Source organism: Labeo rohita, chromosome 20, assembly GCF_022985175.1.
Source record: "Labeo rohita strain BAU-BD-2019 chromosome 20, IGBB_LRoh.1.0, whole genome shotgun sequence".
Lineage (NCBI taxonomy): Eukaryota > Metazoa > Chordata > Actinopteri > Cypriniformes > Cyprinidae > Labeo > Labeo rohita.
The window spans coordinates 19134387-19153424 of record NC_066888.1 but is presented as its reverse complement, the minus strand read 5'-3'; the positions used below and the strand labels follow the sequence as shown (position 1 = coordinate 19153424).

The following is a 19038-nucleotide window of genomic DNA, read 5'->3' as shown; positions in this document are numbered from 1 at the left end:
GGCCGCGCATCCGGGTAACTGACCAAACCATGACGTAAGTGCAAACCCCTGTATAGGAAATACATGAATATGTCGATATCATAAGAAACCCAGTCAACTGCATGACATTAACTCACTAAAAGTCACCAGGACAGAATGAGAGAAAACAAGACAAAACGGTATGGTTTATAAAATGGTCATTTTAATTCAGGTTACATAGCTGTTATGTAGGGCTTGTACATTTTCACAAGGCTTTGGGGGGACTACAGTCAATGATTAGCAAAAACACAAGTGGTCCAAATAACTATTGACATCACTTGACAAATCAAACATCCTCTCAACATGTGCATAAACCTGCAATGAAAAGTACTTAACCAAACTGTGGAACAAGTATGCAGTATTGGTTCCCATTCCAGTGTATATTGAAAAATGGGCATGCATGATATTTTTTAATCTTTTTTTTTTTTTTTTTTTTTTTTTTTAAAACATCACAAGCCATTGCAAGGTAACACATTATAGTGAAAACCATAACCAGGCAGGAGTGTTTCGTGACCTTCATGATAAGGACATGATTCAGATGGTCTATGAAAAGTGCATACTTGGCTGAGCAAAGCTAGCTGACTTGGTACATCAGACAACAGCCTTCCTGCAATCAATACTAAAGCACAGGCTCATTTTAAGTCAACACTATGACAGTCAACAAGACATTAATCTCATTCAAGTGTATGTTGATCTCCCTAGAGAGACGTATAATGGAAGGTGATATAGCAGGACAGGAACTAGCCATGCTTGGAGGCGAAACGCTTTGCATTTTGTGACCGACACTTCCAATGTTTCAGTTCACCAGAATATACACACTAGTCGCTTTGTCACAATTAAAGGACAATTGATTTTATGTGAGGCTAATACTTTTCTACAGCAGACACTGCACATATAGAAGGCCAAAGGACAAAAACACAAAACTGAGGAGTGGAAATGTTACTTTAACTTAATATTTACTTTCATTACAACCACAAGCCAGGTGGTAGAAAACAAAACTGATTGGAATTCCCACATTCACAGCTCATTGGTAATGATCATGGGCTTATACATGGCTAGAATAATCATAAGTGAAACAATAAGGAATGAAGAAGTGTAAAAAGTTGTCTTTTTCCAGGATTCATTTTCTTTCATTTGTGGACAGATGTGGGGGTTTAGTTCTCGCCTCCGTCTCCTCCTTCACCCTCATCTGCAGCGTTGTCAGAGGTCCATAACTAATAAAAAAAAGAAGACAAAATGCTGTGCTTGAACACTGAACATTTATATTTTGAATTCTCACTACCAGTCAAAAGTATTTGAACAGTAAGACTTTTAATGTTTTTTTGTAATGTTAATGTTTCAGAAAGTCTTTTCTGCTCACCAAGCCTGCATTTATTTGATCGAAAGTACAGCAAAAACAGTAAAATGTTGAAATAGTTTTACTTTTTTTTTTACTATATAAAACATCATGATAAAAACATTTATAATGTTACAAAAGACTTGTAAAAATTCCACTAAGCTGTTTTCATTAACATAATAAATAATAAATGTTTTTTGAGCAGCAAATCTAAATATTACACTGCTTTCTGAAGGATCGTGTGACTGGAGTAATGATGCCAAATTTCAGCTTTGAAATCACAGGAATAAATTACATTTTAAAATATATTCAAATTGTAAAAAATTATATTTCTAAATTTACTGTTTTTCTGTACTTTAGATCAAATAAATGCAGGCTTGGTGAGCAGAAGAAACTTCTTTAAAAAACATGAAAAATCTAACTGTTCAAAAACTTTTGAGCGGCACATTATTTCTGATTTTCTGTAGGTCAGTATGAACTTCTTTTTAACTTACTGTGAGGTTGTCTCTGAGCAGCTGCATGATAAGTGTGCTGTCTTTGTACGAGTCTTCATTCAGTGTATCCAGCTCTGCAATGGCTTCATCAAAGGCCTGCAAACACAAGGCCACAATAAGTCAAAGTATGTGAAGAGCCACACAAGTCAAGCCCCTGGTATGCGAACCATGTGTCTGATAAAATTCAAAGCTTGAGTAAAGCTACAAATCCAGAAGGACAAGTGGGTCAAATTTCCATAGGAATTTCCCTTTATTGAGCTCAACGTCTAATTAAAGTTGACTTGAGCATTTTACACTACTACCAGCACCCAAAAGAATGATAACAATGAGCCCCAACCCTATCTGCTGTTGTTTAGAGAAAAACTTGGAAAATCCCTGTTAAACAGCTTATTACAGGTAGTCCCTCCTCCAACTCATATTATTTGTTGAGCTAAACGCCAGTATGTTGAAAAATTCTGTCATATACTCACACTAAACCAATGTTTAGATGTGAATAAAAGCCATAAATTAAACCTGTTCATCATATAAAATGATCGTATCTATTCACAGGACTTGGATTAAACCAAGAGATTAATATGGATTTATTTCATGATGCCTTTATAATCTTTCGGTACAGGGGTTTCCAAACTTGGTCTTGGAGGGCCGGTGTCCTGCAGAGTTTAGCTCCAACCCTAATTAAACACATGAACCAGCTAATCAAGCTCTTACTAGGCTTGCTAGTAACTTCCAGGCAGGTGTGTTGAGGCAAGCTGGAGCTAAACTCTGCAGGACACTGGTCCTCCAGGACCAAGTCTGGACACCCCTGTTTTAGGATCTTCTATGGATGTGTTCACACTTGTCATGTTTGGTTCGATCAAAACAAACTCAGGTGCAATTGCTTTGTTAGTGCAGTTCATTTGAGTAATTTGAGTAAGCTGCCATCCGAACCCTGGTGCGCACCAAACAAGTGGACCGAGACTAAAAAGATGGGTCTTGGTCCGCTTCCAGACAAACTCTGGTGGTTTGAATGAAATATGAACGCAGCATGGACCAAATATTTCTAAACTAACCAAAAAGAGGAAGTAATGATAAGATGCGATGCAACGCGACATAATTTCACGAAGGGATCAAGCGGTGTATCCAAAACAAAATGGAGAGAACGAGGAGGTAAAACCTTTTATGAGCTCTTTGTGAGCTTGCAGGTGGTGAAAATAAAATCATATACACGAAACAATAAGCACTTAATCCAGCAGATGGCATTAGGTGTATTCAACTTAAAGTGACTTTAAGTCAAACGCACCTTGTCCTTTTGTTTGTGGAGTGTTCAGTGAGTTCCATCATAAAATATACGTCATTCAACCCAACCAATCAGGTTGTGAACGTATCACTATGCTTTTAGGTTTGGTATCTTTATCTCTAAAGACCTACTTGTTTGGCCAGAGCGCAGGCCTGCTCGGGAGAGTTGAGGATCTCATAGTAGAAGACAGAGAAGTTGAGAGCCAGTCCCAGACGGATGGGGTGTGTGGGCTGCATCTCTTTCTTACTGATGTCAAAAGCATCCTGGTAGGCGCCTTGAGAGTTGGTTATCGTTTCTGAAGTGACACACACACACAAAAAGAGAAGTTACGACACATTATTAGTGGTTGGTAAAATTATAGCTAGTAGCAATGAGTCAGTGGTTTTTGATTTTGATAACATAGCTCTAGGAATGTGGACCTATTAATCCTATTAAAAACTGGTTGGCTTTAATTTAGTGGTTCTTAAAGGGATAGTTCACCCAAAAAAGAAAATTCTGTTATTAATTACTCACCCTCATGTCGTTCCAAACCCATAAGAGCTTTGTTCATCTTCAGAACACAAATGAAGATATTTTTGATGAAATTCGAGCGCTTTCTGACCCTGCATAGACAGCAACACAACTGACATGCTCAAGGCCCAAAAAAGTAGTAAGAACATCATTAAAATATTCCATGCAACATCAGCGGTTCAACCTTAGTATTATGAAGCTACGAGAATATGTTTTGTGCTTTTTGAAAACAAAAAGAACAACTTTTTCTTCTCTTTTGACGCACGTTCAGGAGAGTCTCGTTACTCCCTAAAAAGTAACTAATTACGTTTTTTTATGGAAAGTAATGCATTACATTATTTTTGCGTTTTCTAAATCTTTCTAAATGTGGGCAGGGCATGCTTGTTTTAATATAAAAAGTTATATTTTTGGCAAAAGTAAAAGCCCTTTTACACCAAAAGTCTCAAGCTGAAGGAAAAGTAAATTTACATCTGTACAGCAGAATGCAGAAGACGAAATTTTAACACCCTTCAGCAAAAAAAACAAAACAAAACAAAAAAACAATGTTAGTTTATCTTGAGTAATTTTTGCTTATTAATATGGTTGAATTGGATCATCAAAGACATTTGTTAATAAACCAGGATTAAATATATAAAAGATATTTGTATTATTTAACAATGATTGCAGATTTGCATCATATTCTGAGTTGCATTTAACCATTTTTATTTATATTTAAGACAAATGAATCTGCTTTATTTGTGAGTGAGATTAATTAATGCATGTTTGCATTTATTCTACAATTAATAAGTGACATTTTATTCCCGATTTCTCTCAACATAGGGACAGGAGAGCTTTCAATCAACAAATAGGAAAAAAGTAACTATGCATTATTTATTTGAAAAGGTAACTCAGATATTTGGTGCCGCTGATGCAGGAGCCACCGTTCTGACATGGAACCCGGATGCAGGTCTTCGTAAACATGTCTGAAGATTGACAGATAGGATGACTTGCAATTTTGTGCCCATGGTCATTCTACATCAGAATGCCGGCTCCAGCATCAGCAGCACCACACACGCATCATGACGCTGTTGTAAACACGAAGACTGCCATAGACGAGAAGAAACTGTTAAATAAAGTCGTTATTTTTGTTTTCTTTGCACACAAAAATTATTCTTGTAGCTTCATAACATTACACTTGAACCACTGATGTCGCGTGGACTATTTTAACAATGTCCTTACTACCTTTCTGGGCCTTGACCATGTCAGTTGTGTTGTTATCTATGCGGGGTCAGAAAGCTCTCAGATTTTATCAAAAAAAAAAAAAAAAAAAAAAAAAAAAAAAAAAAAATTGGGTTCTGAAAATGAACAAAGGCCTTTTGGGTCTGAAAGAAGATAAGGGTGAATAATCAATAACAGAATTTTCATTTTTGGGTGAACTATCCCTTTAAATGTGTAAGTATGAATATAATGATATAAGCATGAAAATACATAAGCTTTATAAATTACAGAATGTCTTGGTAAAACCTCTAAACATCTAACGCACTCATTTTAAATCAAAGAACAAACACTTAATGCCTTTGACTGTAGGCTGAGATGTTGAAATATCCTCCAGCATTAGATGCTTGGAAATGTATCGTGAGGCATATTCTGAACTGGTTCTCCATGACTGCCCCTGTTCTTTAGCCTGCCAGAAGGGGAATTAAGGCCCCAGAAGACTGTCTCCCAGAAGGACAAGCAGCTGACTCAAAGAGGGTGCAGAAGATGCCCCAAGGCAGCTAAATACTCGGCACAGAACCCAGACTCATTCATCCTGAACTTGAAATCCAAAGACCCAATATGGCCCAGAGCAAAGCACAAGATGCAGCACTGACGAGGTCTCCCAAACACATACCAAATTTATATAATTCACATCTGAGTAAACAACATCTATATACATACTTTTATTTATAGCAGAGCTGCAGTAAGACACTTACCCGTCCTGTCTTCTCCTGAGGCAACCTCTGCAAGATATCTGTAGTAGTCACCCTTCATCTTTAAATAGAAGACTTTGCTCTCAGCATTTGTTGAGTTCTTGATCAAATATTTGCCCAGCAGTCCCTAAGGGTGGGGAGAGAGAGGAAGTGTAAGGATAGACAGATAGAGAGGGCTTGTTTATCTACCTTGAAACGGTTACAACAGAAGCAATTAATTAAGGTGGAAACGGCTGCGGTATTAAGGGATTATAAACATTAAATATTAACTAAAAAAAATGTATGCACAGCCAATCGTACTACTTGTACACTTTCACTGCAGTTTGAGGCTACTACACTGACTGATATTCTGCATCTTCTCCAGTTTACCACATTCTGGGCGTTGGTGGTTCAGTAGGGCTGTAAGACGAACCATGCAAACACAAATAAACAACTGAAAAGCACAGAACGTGCAGACTTCCTGTGCGACAGCCCAGCCCTTTCAATGCTCAGCCTGTCATTTTAGATCTGCTGTACCAACTGTGTACATTTCCCTACTGTGAAAGAAAGAACTAAAATGAAGGAGGAAACTAAAAACAGAAGAAAAATGACTTTGACATTAAAAATGACAGTGTATTTAATCTTAAGAAGGCAGTCATGGTACTCTGGCCCCACATGACCCTGCGCTTGCACAGTCAGAGCAACAGCCACATCACATGTGCTTCCTAATGCCCGATTTAACAGCACGTCTGAGTGCTGCAAGACACACCCCTCATGACAACACAGACACGGACATGTCAGAACATAAAAGCAACTGTCAGCATTGAGGCAATAAAAATGAAACATTACGTATATTGAAGAAACCGTAACGCTTTCTAGATTTCTTCCAGGTTTTTACCAAGCATAAAGCATATAAATATGTGGTAACTGAACACTGATGGCGTAAAGGTGACCTTGGGTGTTGTGGAACAGAAAAAAAGGAAACCACAAGCAGACAATCTTGCGTAAACCAGACAGCTACTATATTGTGAATCTAGAGACCTAGTATTAGAGAGTCTCTTAAATGGTTGAAAAGCATATTCCCTAAAAGTTACTCTTTTTTTTTTTATATACATGCATGTTTACACCATTGATTTGAAAAAAAAAAATTATATACAAGTTATATATATAAAAAAAAATAAAATAAAATACATACATACATACATATATACATATATATATATATATATATATATATATATATAAGCAGTAAGACATTACATACTACTTCTGAATCCTGTGATTTAAAAAAAAATATATCAAAATGAGCTCTGCAAAATTCATCCCAATCTGAGGGATTGTTTCTTTATATGCAAATGAGCTCTGCTATCCCCGCCCTGCTCTTCTCTCTGTGGAGTGATGAGCTGTTCTGAGAGATTGTTTACTTTAGCCGCTAACTCGCACATTATTAGGAAAGGTGACTGCAGAGAATAATAAAATCCCTTATATTCACTTCTGCTGTAGGTGAAGCTGGATCACAAATTCATGCGAATGCATTTATGTAGATCGGGAGGCACGTTCCTTTTACAAATGTAATCCACTGCATCTTCAGCGGCTCAGATGTCAGGAGTAAGTGACGAATACTATGTTCATTATTACATCCAGCAACACAACACCTCAATCGCTCAATCGGAGATATTCTTGTCTAACTTACAACCCTGCTCCGGCATCGAAACAATGGAGGTCGGACTGTTACAGCTGATCTGAGGTAAGACGCTCATGTCAATCAACTATTGTGAAAGCGGCCTCTATCGCCACACCGACAGGCATCTGAGAATGGCTCCATTTAAAAAAGGGGATATTATTTTTACAGATTAATTAAAAACCACTGCATGGATTTTTATCATTATAAGGTAGATTTGTACATACACTGCCAACACACATTAAACAACATGTAAAAGTGAACTTTGCATCCATTGGCCCCTTTAACATTTATGACTGTTACAGCACCAGCTGTGGTCCGATCTCCCTAAAACTTGCATGCTTGTTTAGAATCACCTATCGCATGTACTAACCAGGTTTCGTGAAGTTTTAAGTTTTCATTTAGACTTTACAGGCTTTTGGGTATAATGGGAAAGGCCCCTTTTTTAAACATCCCCATTATAGCTTCCCAAAGGGTAAACTTCAACCTTTTTTTGATAACTGACCTAGACAGTGCAGAGAATTGAACTGCAAAGATTTTTCCAGCAACAAAACTTGATTAGTTCAGAAAAGTAGTTTTTTTCATTTTCTCAATTATTTAACAAATGGTTTGATTGATAGCAGCGGTTCTAGAGGCAAAGTTGTTCGAAATGCAATCAGTTACACCCTTGAAAATTGTGATATTGCCCCCCAGTGGCCAATTTCTTTCAAGTTTCTTATAGACGTCTAGGTATGCAAGTCAAACGCGAGTTTTGTTCTGATCAACCTCTGTTAACCTTGTCTAATACGTGCTCAAACTTCACTGGCCATTGGCGGCCATTTTTTGAGATACGCAAATGTACTTATAGATGCTTGTGGCACTTTGGACCAAGAGCACGCATATCGATTTGCCCCTTTCGAACATGTTTGCGTCCCTATGCGACGGAGAGTTGAAACTTCAACTTTTTTTTTTGATAATCAGTGATATTCACTCTCCAGAGAATGTTTTTGCACTGGTTTGGTTCCGATCAGGTGAAAAACCTAGGATAAGATTTTCAGATATCGTGCAATGATGCCATCAGTTCATTTCAGCAGTTTATAGGGAAAGTCATACAGGGACCCAAAAAAAAGCTTTATGTAACATTAGGGAGGATAAAACAAGAAACTAATGCACTGTCATTTTCAATCTCCTAATGAAAGCTGTTTAAATATCAGTGTTCACCACCTGCTGTTAACAGCAACTAAAGTTTAAATGCTAAATGCCAGAAAAGCAAGCATGACATTTAACCCAACTTTACACATGAATCAGTTTTACAGATAATCAGCATAGCTCTAATGTCTATGAAGCCAAGGATCACTTTACTGTGTACCATCCAGTAACCCAGCTGCTACCACCTCATGAAAAGGAAGTGGAACAGGATTTGATAATGAGAGCAGAAAATTTATGATGTAGAGTTTAGTCCAGCTGAAGAAAACAAGAGATTGAGTCCCCTGCAAAATATAGTCTAAGAGGTTTTGATGCATCTTTATGAGCAGTCTGTGGAAGTCTAGTGGTAAAACTAGCTTTTAACCTGCACATGACTGTACGAAGTTGAATAACAGCAAACAATGAACATAAATGGAAACAAGCAGGTAGTGATTTCCTGAGGTTAAGTGCTTTCAAGGGAAACATGGTGAAAGGTCATGTGCCTGTTATTTGTAGGGCTTGAACCAGCAAACTTAAACGTTTTAACAACTACGCCACACTATTCACATTAAAATAGAAAACAGCCCCCCTGTCTTTTTCAAGACATTTTATTTTAGTATATTTTTATACTATATTTCTGAATATTTTGAATGAGCTTTTTACTTAAATTTTAGTTTTAGTAATTTAGTAAACAGTAATAAATTTATTCCTGTCAGTTGCCAAGACATTTGTAATTTTCATTTAATACATTACCATCTAATATTTATATTTTAGCTTCATTTCAGAAATAATTATTTTTAATAGTTTTAGTTAACACTAACAACACTGATACACATAGGTAGGACTATCACTAACTATTATTTTGGTAATTGAGTAATCTGACGATTATTCTGGCGATTAATTGAGTAATCGGATAATTATACTTTTTTAATTACTTAAAATTCATGTATAATAGCAATGAGGTATCAATTTGTTCAAATAACTTATCAAAAGCAAGTAATCATATGGTTTTACTGAACGAAAGTACATAACGTATTATGAACAATAACAAATGACTGCAGAGGGCACCAACGGCCTGGTAATTGTTTTTGCACTTTTATGCATCTTATCCTTGTTTAATATTGATTCAACAATATAATTCAAATGTCTACTTAATCTTCCATACTTGGTCATTTCTTTACGACAGAAATGCTACAGCCACTGTAATGTCTTGAATATGTGGGCATCAAAACGTGTGTGCGAGGGTTTAAACTTTCATTTTGAAATTGTGATGAACAGTTAACATGCTGAGAAAGATATTGATGCATTCTCCTCTGTTTGCATAGGTTTATAAAAGATTTATCTGCTGAAATGGTGGACGTTGCGTCCCCAGATGAACGTTACAATAAACTCAAACTCAGAGCAATATGCACAGATGAAGTTTGAGATGCTCCATATATGTAAATGATAACAGTTTGTGTGGAGCAGCATTTACTGTAAACAGAACTGCTCTGAGACGCACATACGTAACCTACACACATGCAAATAATTAAGCGCATATATTAAACCTGCATCGCATAAATTTATTTAATTTGATTGTACCGTTTGTGAATTCACAATAGCATTATGGTTTATGATTTTAAATTAGTTTAATATATCATGAAAAACGGTCTTATAATGCTGGTTCTCATCTGTGGAAAGCGTCACTTTCTGGTATTTTGCCGGTTACTCGACATGGGTAAAATGCAGTGTAGTCGAATTAAAACAAGGAATCGTGACAGCCCTACACATAGGTGCTTTTGAATGGCAATGACTCATTTGCAGTCACATGGTGTAGTTACAGTGGCAAACAAGGCCATGCTAACCAGTCAAATTTTGACCCCTTGGTCACCTTTCAGACAATGAGAGGTTTCATAGAGTCATGCCCTTTAAACTACAGACCAATGGATATCCTCCCTGTGTGTCATAATCCTATGACCTTCCAGTCTTCACACTCTCCTTTCTTTATCTGACAGGAAACCAGCTCTTTTAATGCAGTCACTCCCCTCTTTTCTTCAGCATAAAGAGGTGCAGAGTAAACAGGGTCTGGCATGATGATGAGCACGTCCGTTTCCTGCCACCTTGTGCAACATTATATGTACCCTACAGTATGCATGCACACAATCACTCCCCATTCCAGGATGGGCCCCTCATGTTAAGGATACCCCTCCATGCCGACAGATTAGCTTGTCACAATTCTGAAACAAACAATCTGCACTATTAAAAAACAGAGCACACTTACAACCGTCAACGCATCGCCACGGAAACTGTCTTCGTGGCTAGTTTTAGTAGCTGAGGTCACCTGTTTCTAACCACAAATATCTGCAGCATGTGACAACCATAAAAGCTCCTTTATTAACCGTGTGAGAGAAAGATGCAGGTAATGTGAGATGGAGGTCCACCGAAAACGAAACCCTTCATGACAGAAAAAGCTGAATTATTAGCTCCTTTCAAGCTGACAAGCCTTTATAATATGCAGCCCAGCTTGAGTTTAAGTCAAAGTCATAGGTTGCACTACAAAATAATAATTATCTGCCATTATGACAGCCTGGGTTGTACATTTTCCATGATGCCCTATCTGTCAGCAAAATTAGTGTAATGTTTAGTTTTCTAATGAATAAGTACTTCTGATCTTTTAGACTCCAAACGCAAGCTCTGTTGCAAGCTTTTTATATATTGTTCTGCTCTCGCAATATGAAAGATAATAGACACTGAGCTATTGAGATCTGGTCACCTGATAATGAACAATAACCCATGAATTATTCCATTGGAATCGTTCTTGAAATCTCTCTAAAAATCGTTATGCATCACCTAGTTACTCTAGGTTCTTACTGGCGATTCACACAGAACACGTCTTTGCGTCTAAAATACAGGAATAGTTTAAAAAGCGCAGTGCAGGAAGCCTACTCTGCCATATTGTAGTCAAATACAAAAGTTGCCATGCCAACCTGCTACTGTAAACAAAAACTGGTAATGCTTGCCCCGCCTCCATGGTCTTCTGATTGGTTCACTGTTTTGGAACTGACATTGAGCAGCGCTGCGTGCAAAAGTTTAAATTTTGTTAACTTTGTTAACCTGCTGTCTTGTCAGTGTCGATAGCCTCGTGGTTTGCGCGCCAATGTGGTGCGGGCGTCCCGAGTTCGGATCCCGAGTTCGAATCCCAGCTCGGGGGCCTTTCCCAATCCTACCCCCTTCTCTCTCTCTCTCCCCCACTTCACTTCCCGTCTTACCTATACTATCCTATCTAAATAAAGGCATAAAAACGGCAAAAATAAATCTTAAAAAAAAACAAAAAACACTTGACCTGCCATCTTAAACGCACCACTAACGTGCAAGATACTGCAAAAGACGCAAGCGCAACGGTCATACATGTCCGTATAAAACAGACTACACACGTGGTAGTATGTTTTTAATGGGAAAGTATTAAAGCAGAACAGATAATTTACTCACCTCCTTGTCATCCAAGAGGTTCGTGTATTTCTTCGTAAAGAAATTATGTTTCTTGAGGAAAACATTTCAGGAATGTTCTCCACATAGCGGACTTCAATGGTGCCTGTGAGTTTCAACTTCCAAAAAGCAGTTTAAATGCAGCTTCAAAGGGCTCTAAACGATCGTCCTAATCGTCCTACATCATTGTTTTACCTTTTTTGTGAAGGGTGTTTGACCCTTTATGCACGTTCACTTTGTTAACACTGGGTCGGTACTTCTGCAGCGATGTAGGACGATTTTGAAGTTGGAGGAGAAAATGATATGGGAGTTTTTCGACATACCCTAACTGTATTGACCTGGATTACAAAGAGTTGCATGTGCATCACAGAGCTAGACAAGGCAAGGGTTTGAGGTTAAAACGTATATAAATTATACATTGTTTTAGAAAATAAATTTTGTTTGGTTTTTTGATTGTTTTTTTTTTTTTTATTGTTTTGCAGGATAATACCCTTCTTCCTAGGCTGGGATCGTTTAGAGCCCTTTGAAGCTGCATGTAAACTGCATTTTGGAAGTTCAAACTCGTCGGCACCATAAAAGTCCACTATATGTTGATCATTCCTGAAATGTTTTCCTCAAGAAACATAATTTCTTTACAACTGAAGAAAAAAAGACATGAACACCTTGGATGAATGTTGGATGAATGGAGTAAATTATCTGTAATTGAACTTCTGCTTTAACAAGATTAAAAAATAAATAATAATAAAAAAAATAACCAACATGGAAAAATGTAGTCTGTTTTGGTTATTTTTATATTCTATTTCAGTTAAAGCTAATTTCAAGTAACAAATACTGTTTTTATGATATTAACCCACAACAGACCAGATATCTTTTATCTACCAAAATGACAAAACATTTTAAAGAATTTGCTCACTCTAAAATAGATATTTTGTCATTTTTTCACCCTCGTGTTGTTTTAAAACTGTGTGATTGGCTAAATATTATTGAGATATTTTGCATAAAGACATTTTTCAAAATATCTTCCTCTGTGTTCCATAAAAGAAAAAAAAATAATACAGGTTCAGAATGACATTAGGGTGAATAAATGACAATTTTCATTTTAGGGTGTTCCATCAATTTTGAGTTTTTGCAAAAATGGTCTTAATTAGGGCTGGGTTAAAAAAAATAAATAAAATAAAATAAAAATATGAAACAATATGGATTCCTAAATCCCATAAATTGATTAGTCTAGCCTGTTTTCAGTTAATGAACAGAACATAGTACTAACCTCCCATCCAAAAAAAAAAAAAAAAAAAGAAAAATCGCAATAAGCTTTATGCTTTATTACTTTTGATATGAAAAAGTCTCACAATTCAAATTCTGTCCATTTTATTGCAGTATTCAAACAATAAACACCATTTTGGCACTGTTTAATGTGAAGCAACAGATCACTGTACCGCCTTTGCTCAAGAAAAGCATCAACACGAAGCTCGTGTGAGCTGATCATCTCCTCCGCTTTAATACCAGTTTCAGCACGAAATAAACATGAGTGAACATCCGAAGGCATCTAAAAAGAAAGAGTACAACTTACTGAAATCCGTATCCTGTCTTATGTAATCGCTCAGTGTTTCAACTACGCAAAGACGTCAATATAACAGCTTGTAAACAATGTCACGTAACGTCACATCTACCTCAGAAAAACCATTCGGTGACCAACTGTATGTCGATGTAGTACCAACTGACTCTTGTATATTTTTCAGTATTAGATTTTTTTTTTTTTTCCGAGAAAATTTGGCATGTACTGTACCTGATATATATCCAAAAGAATTGATATGGAATCGGAAATTGAATCAAATCGCAAGCTTGTGAATAAGAATCAATTTGTGGCAAAACCCAGCCCTGGTCTTAACGCTCTTATTTACTGCATCCTATACAAACACTTGACATGAACGGTCTTGTCTTTGCTGCGGCAGAATTTCAACAAGTTTGATAAGCGTGTCAAACAGATGACTAGGCTACCAGGGAAGTGACAGTGGGAATCCAATAGTGATGACACAGAACCTCACTGTCACTGCCTGTGGGAGGAGAGAGAGAGATAGAAAGATGCTGTACTTCTGCCTGCAATATATATTGATTGTGAGAAGCTGAAGGCTTGGTTGTTGTTCGCTGCACCACTGCTCGGAGGAATCAATCCTCTAATAGTTCCACGAGAGCCTCTTACAACAAGAGCACTGTGATGAGGTGCCAAGCTATACACTAGAACACTGTATGTGGCCCTTTTCCCCTCCAAGTGACACAGCTCTATGCAGCACTCATTCTGAGATGAATACAATTATTCCTGATACAATGAAGTGGTGAGGAACATAACCACTGGGTTCAATGTCTGTCACGTACAACCAAGTGATGATACTGCTAACAGTGACAGATGCCTGCTGGTGCTCACAACCAGCTCCTCATCATTGCTAAACCTTAAAGGCTCCATATGTGTATGCATATATAATCGTCCATATGTACTACTGATGTACAGAGGTCAGCCAGGACATTCAGCATAGAAGCAGAATATATCATAGATGGTATAACTAGAAGTATATGGAGTATAGCTATAGGCACTGTAGACTAATGATGGTACTGAAAAAGTACAGAGTAAAAACAGCATAGATTTTTGCCAGTATACTGCATGTACAAAATCAGTATTGAGTATAGCAGCAAAATATACAGCCAGTAGAGTACAGAAAGTACATATTATAGCTAGTACAGGCTACAGCTAGTATATAGTTTACACAAAGAATGATAACTATAATGATAACAATTTTAGCATCCACAACAACGGATGATAACACTTTGTTTAATGAAAGTGCTGACTGCGACATGTTTTCTGCTGCTTTAAATGCTTGGGCACATTAAAGTCTGGTGGATTCTGTTTGGTTCTCAATGTTTTTTATTGTTCATCAGTTGTAAAATATGAAAATGATTTCAACAATATTGTTCCTCCGTGTATCATTTGTTGTGGCGCGGACTTCCCTAGTGTCATAAAACTAGAGCGATTATTATCACAGTTACAGACTTTGGTGTGAATAGGCCAGTAGTGTTACTGTAAAGCTCAAATAAAAACAACCCTAAATAAATAAATAATATATTCTTTTAAGACGAAAAACAAAAATGTTATAAATGTAAAAAATATATATTTTTGAGATTACAAAATAAATTAAAATAAATATTTTAAAAAATTAAGCAATATAGAAAAATAATTAAAATTATAAAAGCACATACTACAATGAAATAAAATTTAAAATGAAAAAAGAAAATATCAAATTAAAAACAAATTCAAAATATTAAATAAAAAAACACTATCAGAGTATTTGAATACCGAAATTAATGTTTTTGAATGTTCTAAACATTTTTTTAATAATATATATATTTAATTATAATTTTTAAAATAACTAAAAAAAAAAAAATACATAAAGTTTAAAAAAAATATATATAAAAGCACACTACAGTGAAAAATGTATATAAGATTATGAATAATACAAATAACTCAGAAGTGTTATTAATGTAAAAAAATATTTTTTACATTTTTAAAATTATAACTGAAATAAAATAAGCTACATATAAAAGTGTAAAAATTATAAAAGCACATACTACAATGAAATAAAATAAACTAAAAATATAAAATTAAAAACTAATTAAAAAAAACAAAACTATATGAATATAACAAAAAATAAATGTATATAAATATATATTTACTATTTTATCATTTTTAATTAGAAATGAAATAAAAAATTAAGCTATACATAAAAGTGTAAAAATTAAAACTATACAGCAGAAAATATATAAAAGCACATACAACGAAATAAAACTTAAAATGAAAACTGAAAATATAAAAACTAAATATCAAAATATTCAATAAAAAAAACTATAAGAGTATGTGAATAATACAAAAAAACAACTGAAATGAAGTACTAAAATTATAACTTAAAAACAAATTAAGAAATATTAAAATTACGAAAGCACGTATTAAAATGAAATTAAACTGAAAATGAAAACTGAAAATATAAGTTAAAATCTAATTCAAAATATTAAATAATAAAAAAAACACTATAATATAATATGAATAGTACAAAAACACTGGAACTGGCCTTAAGTGTGTATCACAAAGAGTCAATATATAGTTTAGTTAGCAGTATAGTATGCAGTATAGTATATATTTATATCTATATTAGCAACTATAGATGCAGTATAGATTACAAGATATATTGAACCAGTATAGAAATCTAGTCAGTACAGAGTCAGTATCGGGTATATTTTGCGTATAGTCACTACGGTATAGCAAGTGTAGACTGTCAGTTGATAGTACAGAATAGAGTATATGCTGCATATAGGTATTATAGAGTAGAGCCTTACCAACACCTCGTTGCAAATATCGCGTAATTCTGCCTCCACTTTCTCCCTGTACTCCTTCACCATCTGAAGTTTCTTGTCGTTGCCCTCGGTTTTCTGTTCAATACTCGAGATAACCCTCCAGGCCGACCTCCGGGCCCCGACGACGTTCTTGTAGGCGACAGAGAGCAGGTTCCTCTCCTCGTTGGTGAGCTCGGCTCCCTGCTCCGTCACCTGCTTCATACATGCGGCCATGTCATCATAGCGCTCTGCCTGCTCTGCCAGCTTGGCTTTCTGAATCAGCTCCGTCTTATCCATGATTTAATCGCACAACGCGGCCGTTTAAACTCCGGGAATTGGCGAGTCCGGCAAAGAGGGGAGGGAGAGAGAAACAGTGTGTAAAGGGGAAAGAGGACAAGCTGGCTGGCCGAAGCAGTGAGAGTGGAACAATCCAGAAGCACCTGAGGAGAAATATAACCATAAGATATCACTGAAGCAAGTACGCGAGAATTATGACAGTTTTGATTCGTAACATATGCAGATTTATGGTATTTTAGCATATTTACCCTGTTTTTAGCTTGTCAGAGAACAAGTGTTACGTTACACAATACATATTCTAACGTGCATTTAAATCACGTTAAGCGGTTTACAGACATACATCGTTATACGTTGATTCCTACTGTTTAACCTTATTCAAATGACAAAATAAATATCATAGACATATTAATGTCAAATATAAACCCTTAAAATTTCTTCTACCCGAGTTACTCACCCTTGTCTAATCTAATACTTTCCCTAAACCAGCCAATGGCTAACCTGCTACTAACGGACCACGACGAGCGCCACGACTCCCTGTCACTTCCAGCAAAGCTGTCCGCGATTCACGCAGAAAGTTTAAAACATTGTTTAAGGTATATAACGTAAACAAACAGCAAATTATTGCATTGGTTTAGAATAAATGACAGCGCGTGCATATGATTTGGTTAGCTTGTAACAGCTAACGACTGCACTCCTGTCTGACAGGGCTTTTGCGTTTTGCGAAATAACGCCTGGCAGAAAACAGTAATATCAAACATTATCATATTCATCATGTAAGTGAAATAAAGAATTATATAAGACAGGGAAGAAGAGGTAAGAAAAATTTCCCACCTTGAAGAACGCTACCAATCAGCTACTCCGCAAAAGCTATATCCGCTTTGGGTTGGAGGGAGAAAAGATTCGCCTTCATCTCAACCGAACCTGAAAGGTGGGCGTGGCTTTTAGAACGCAAGTCCAATGGGGTCTTTCATATGCCATGCTTTCGAACGTCAGTCAAGCTACGTTGACCAATAATCGATAAGATGTTGAAATAAAGGCGGGGTTAGAGGAGGACCAATCTGAGACCATAGGGGTTCACGCCAATTAGAGAAAGTGGGAGGACGTCATCATCACGATGGTTACGGCCCCCCCCGATTCTTGTGCACTCAGCGGGCGTGGTTGGGTTTAGACTTTTAAACATGGAGAATTGATGATGTGCAAATGTTTGATATATTTACAACATTGTAAATATATTATATCCACTTTAACGTCGTAATTTTTTATTAACACTTGGAAATGTCTAAACGTTCCACTCACATGTAGCGCTGTCTGTAATTGTGTTTGAGTAAGGCGTCTTTTTTACACTTTCATGCTGGCTTTAATTTGACTCGTATACATGTACGAGCTATGAATTAACTGCTGTGATAAGACGGTGTCTGCTAAAAATATGTAAACATTTACAAAATAATGTAAATGATAAAGTTACATAGAGGTTTACGTCAAAATGTGGTCAGTTACCCGGATGCATGGCCATACTGGCATACTTGGATGTAAACAACAGCATTGATTACATGGTTAATGTATTACTGAATATGTCATTCTGCTAATTTATGCTGTCTAAACCTCAGAAAAAACATGTGGAAGCTGCTAAATCATATAGAGATGGACTTAGTAATCGGGAAAGGGCGCAATATTTTGAAAAACTAAAGTTATTAGGTGGTAAAGATACGTACCAGCAGTATTAATCAATATATTAGCCTAATATTTCACCTACCTGACCACACATGTTGTCAAGATTCTTGCCCTGGATATCCTGGTTCAGTTTGGCCAACCACAAGCACCTTTTGTTCCTCAGACAGTTTTTGCACTCTTCTCCTTGATTTTTTATAACCTTTGACAGTCTTTAGTATTTCAAATGTTGTTCCCAGTCTGACCGATTAGCAATAATTAGCAAAATATGCAAGTTTCGTTCTGTTCAGTGGCATTCAGTGCTGCCAGTATGGCCGATTGATGGTGTGACGTGAAAACACTCTATTAATCTTTTATATAATATTAAGTGGTAGCGTAGAATGTGCAAAATTTTTCAGTGCTGCACCGACAGCCCAACTATCCATTAATTTAATCAATATGTTAGAAGATCATGCATTATAAATGTTTTCACTGATACCAATTTACAGAGAAAGGGCAAACATTATCTTACTTTAAAACATACAGTGAGTGAATCAAACAAAGTGTGCAAAGTATGCTTCATATTTATGCCATTGATCCATAGCAAAAAAAAATTCAAAGTATATTTTCTAAAGTTGTGGAAAAGTTATTTCTCAATGTTTTCTGTACATTTAAAATGTCCAGTTTTTTTTAAAATCTTCATGCAAACGTTAGCAATATTATTCAATGTGCTTGACTTAAGATGTTGTGTCTAAGATGTTTTCTAAGACATTAAATGCACTTAAGTAAAAAAAAAGAAACACTCAAAGTTGACTTTTAAATTGAAGCACCCAAAACTGAACCAA

At 36.2% G+C, this 19038-nt stretch overlaps 1 protein-coding gene across 1 annotated transcript; it reads right to left on the bottom strand.

Moving 5' to 3' along the window:
• Positions 1-161: 161 nt before the first annotated feature.
• On the bottom strand, positions 162-17475 carry ywhaqa (tyrosine 3-monooxygenase/tryptophan 5-monooxygenase activation protein, theta polypeptide a). Its single transcript, XM_051138659.1, has 6 exons — positions 17378-17475; positions 16253-16689; positions 5587-5710; positions 3256-3419; positions 1849-1944; positions 162-1232 (listed from the first exon to the last, which is right to left on the bottom strand). Exons 2-6 carry the CDS (start codon positions 16544-16546, stop codon positions 1173-1175), a joined length of 738 nt encoding a protein of 245 aa, XP_050994616.1. The 5' UTR covers positions 16547-16689; positions 17378-17475; the 3' UTR covers positions 162-1172.
• Between the last annotated feature and the right edge of the window lie 1563 nt (positions 17476-19038).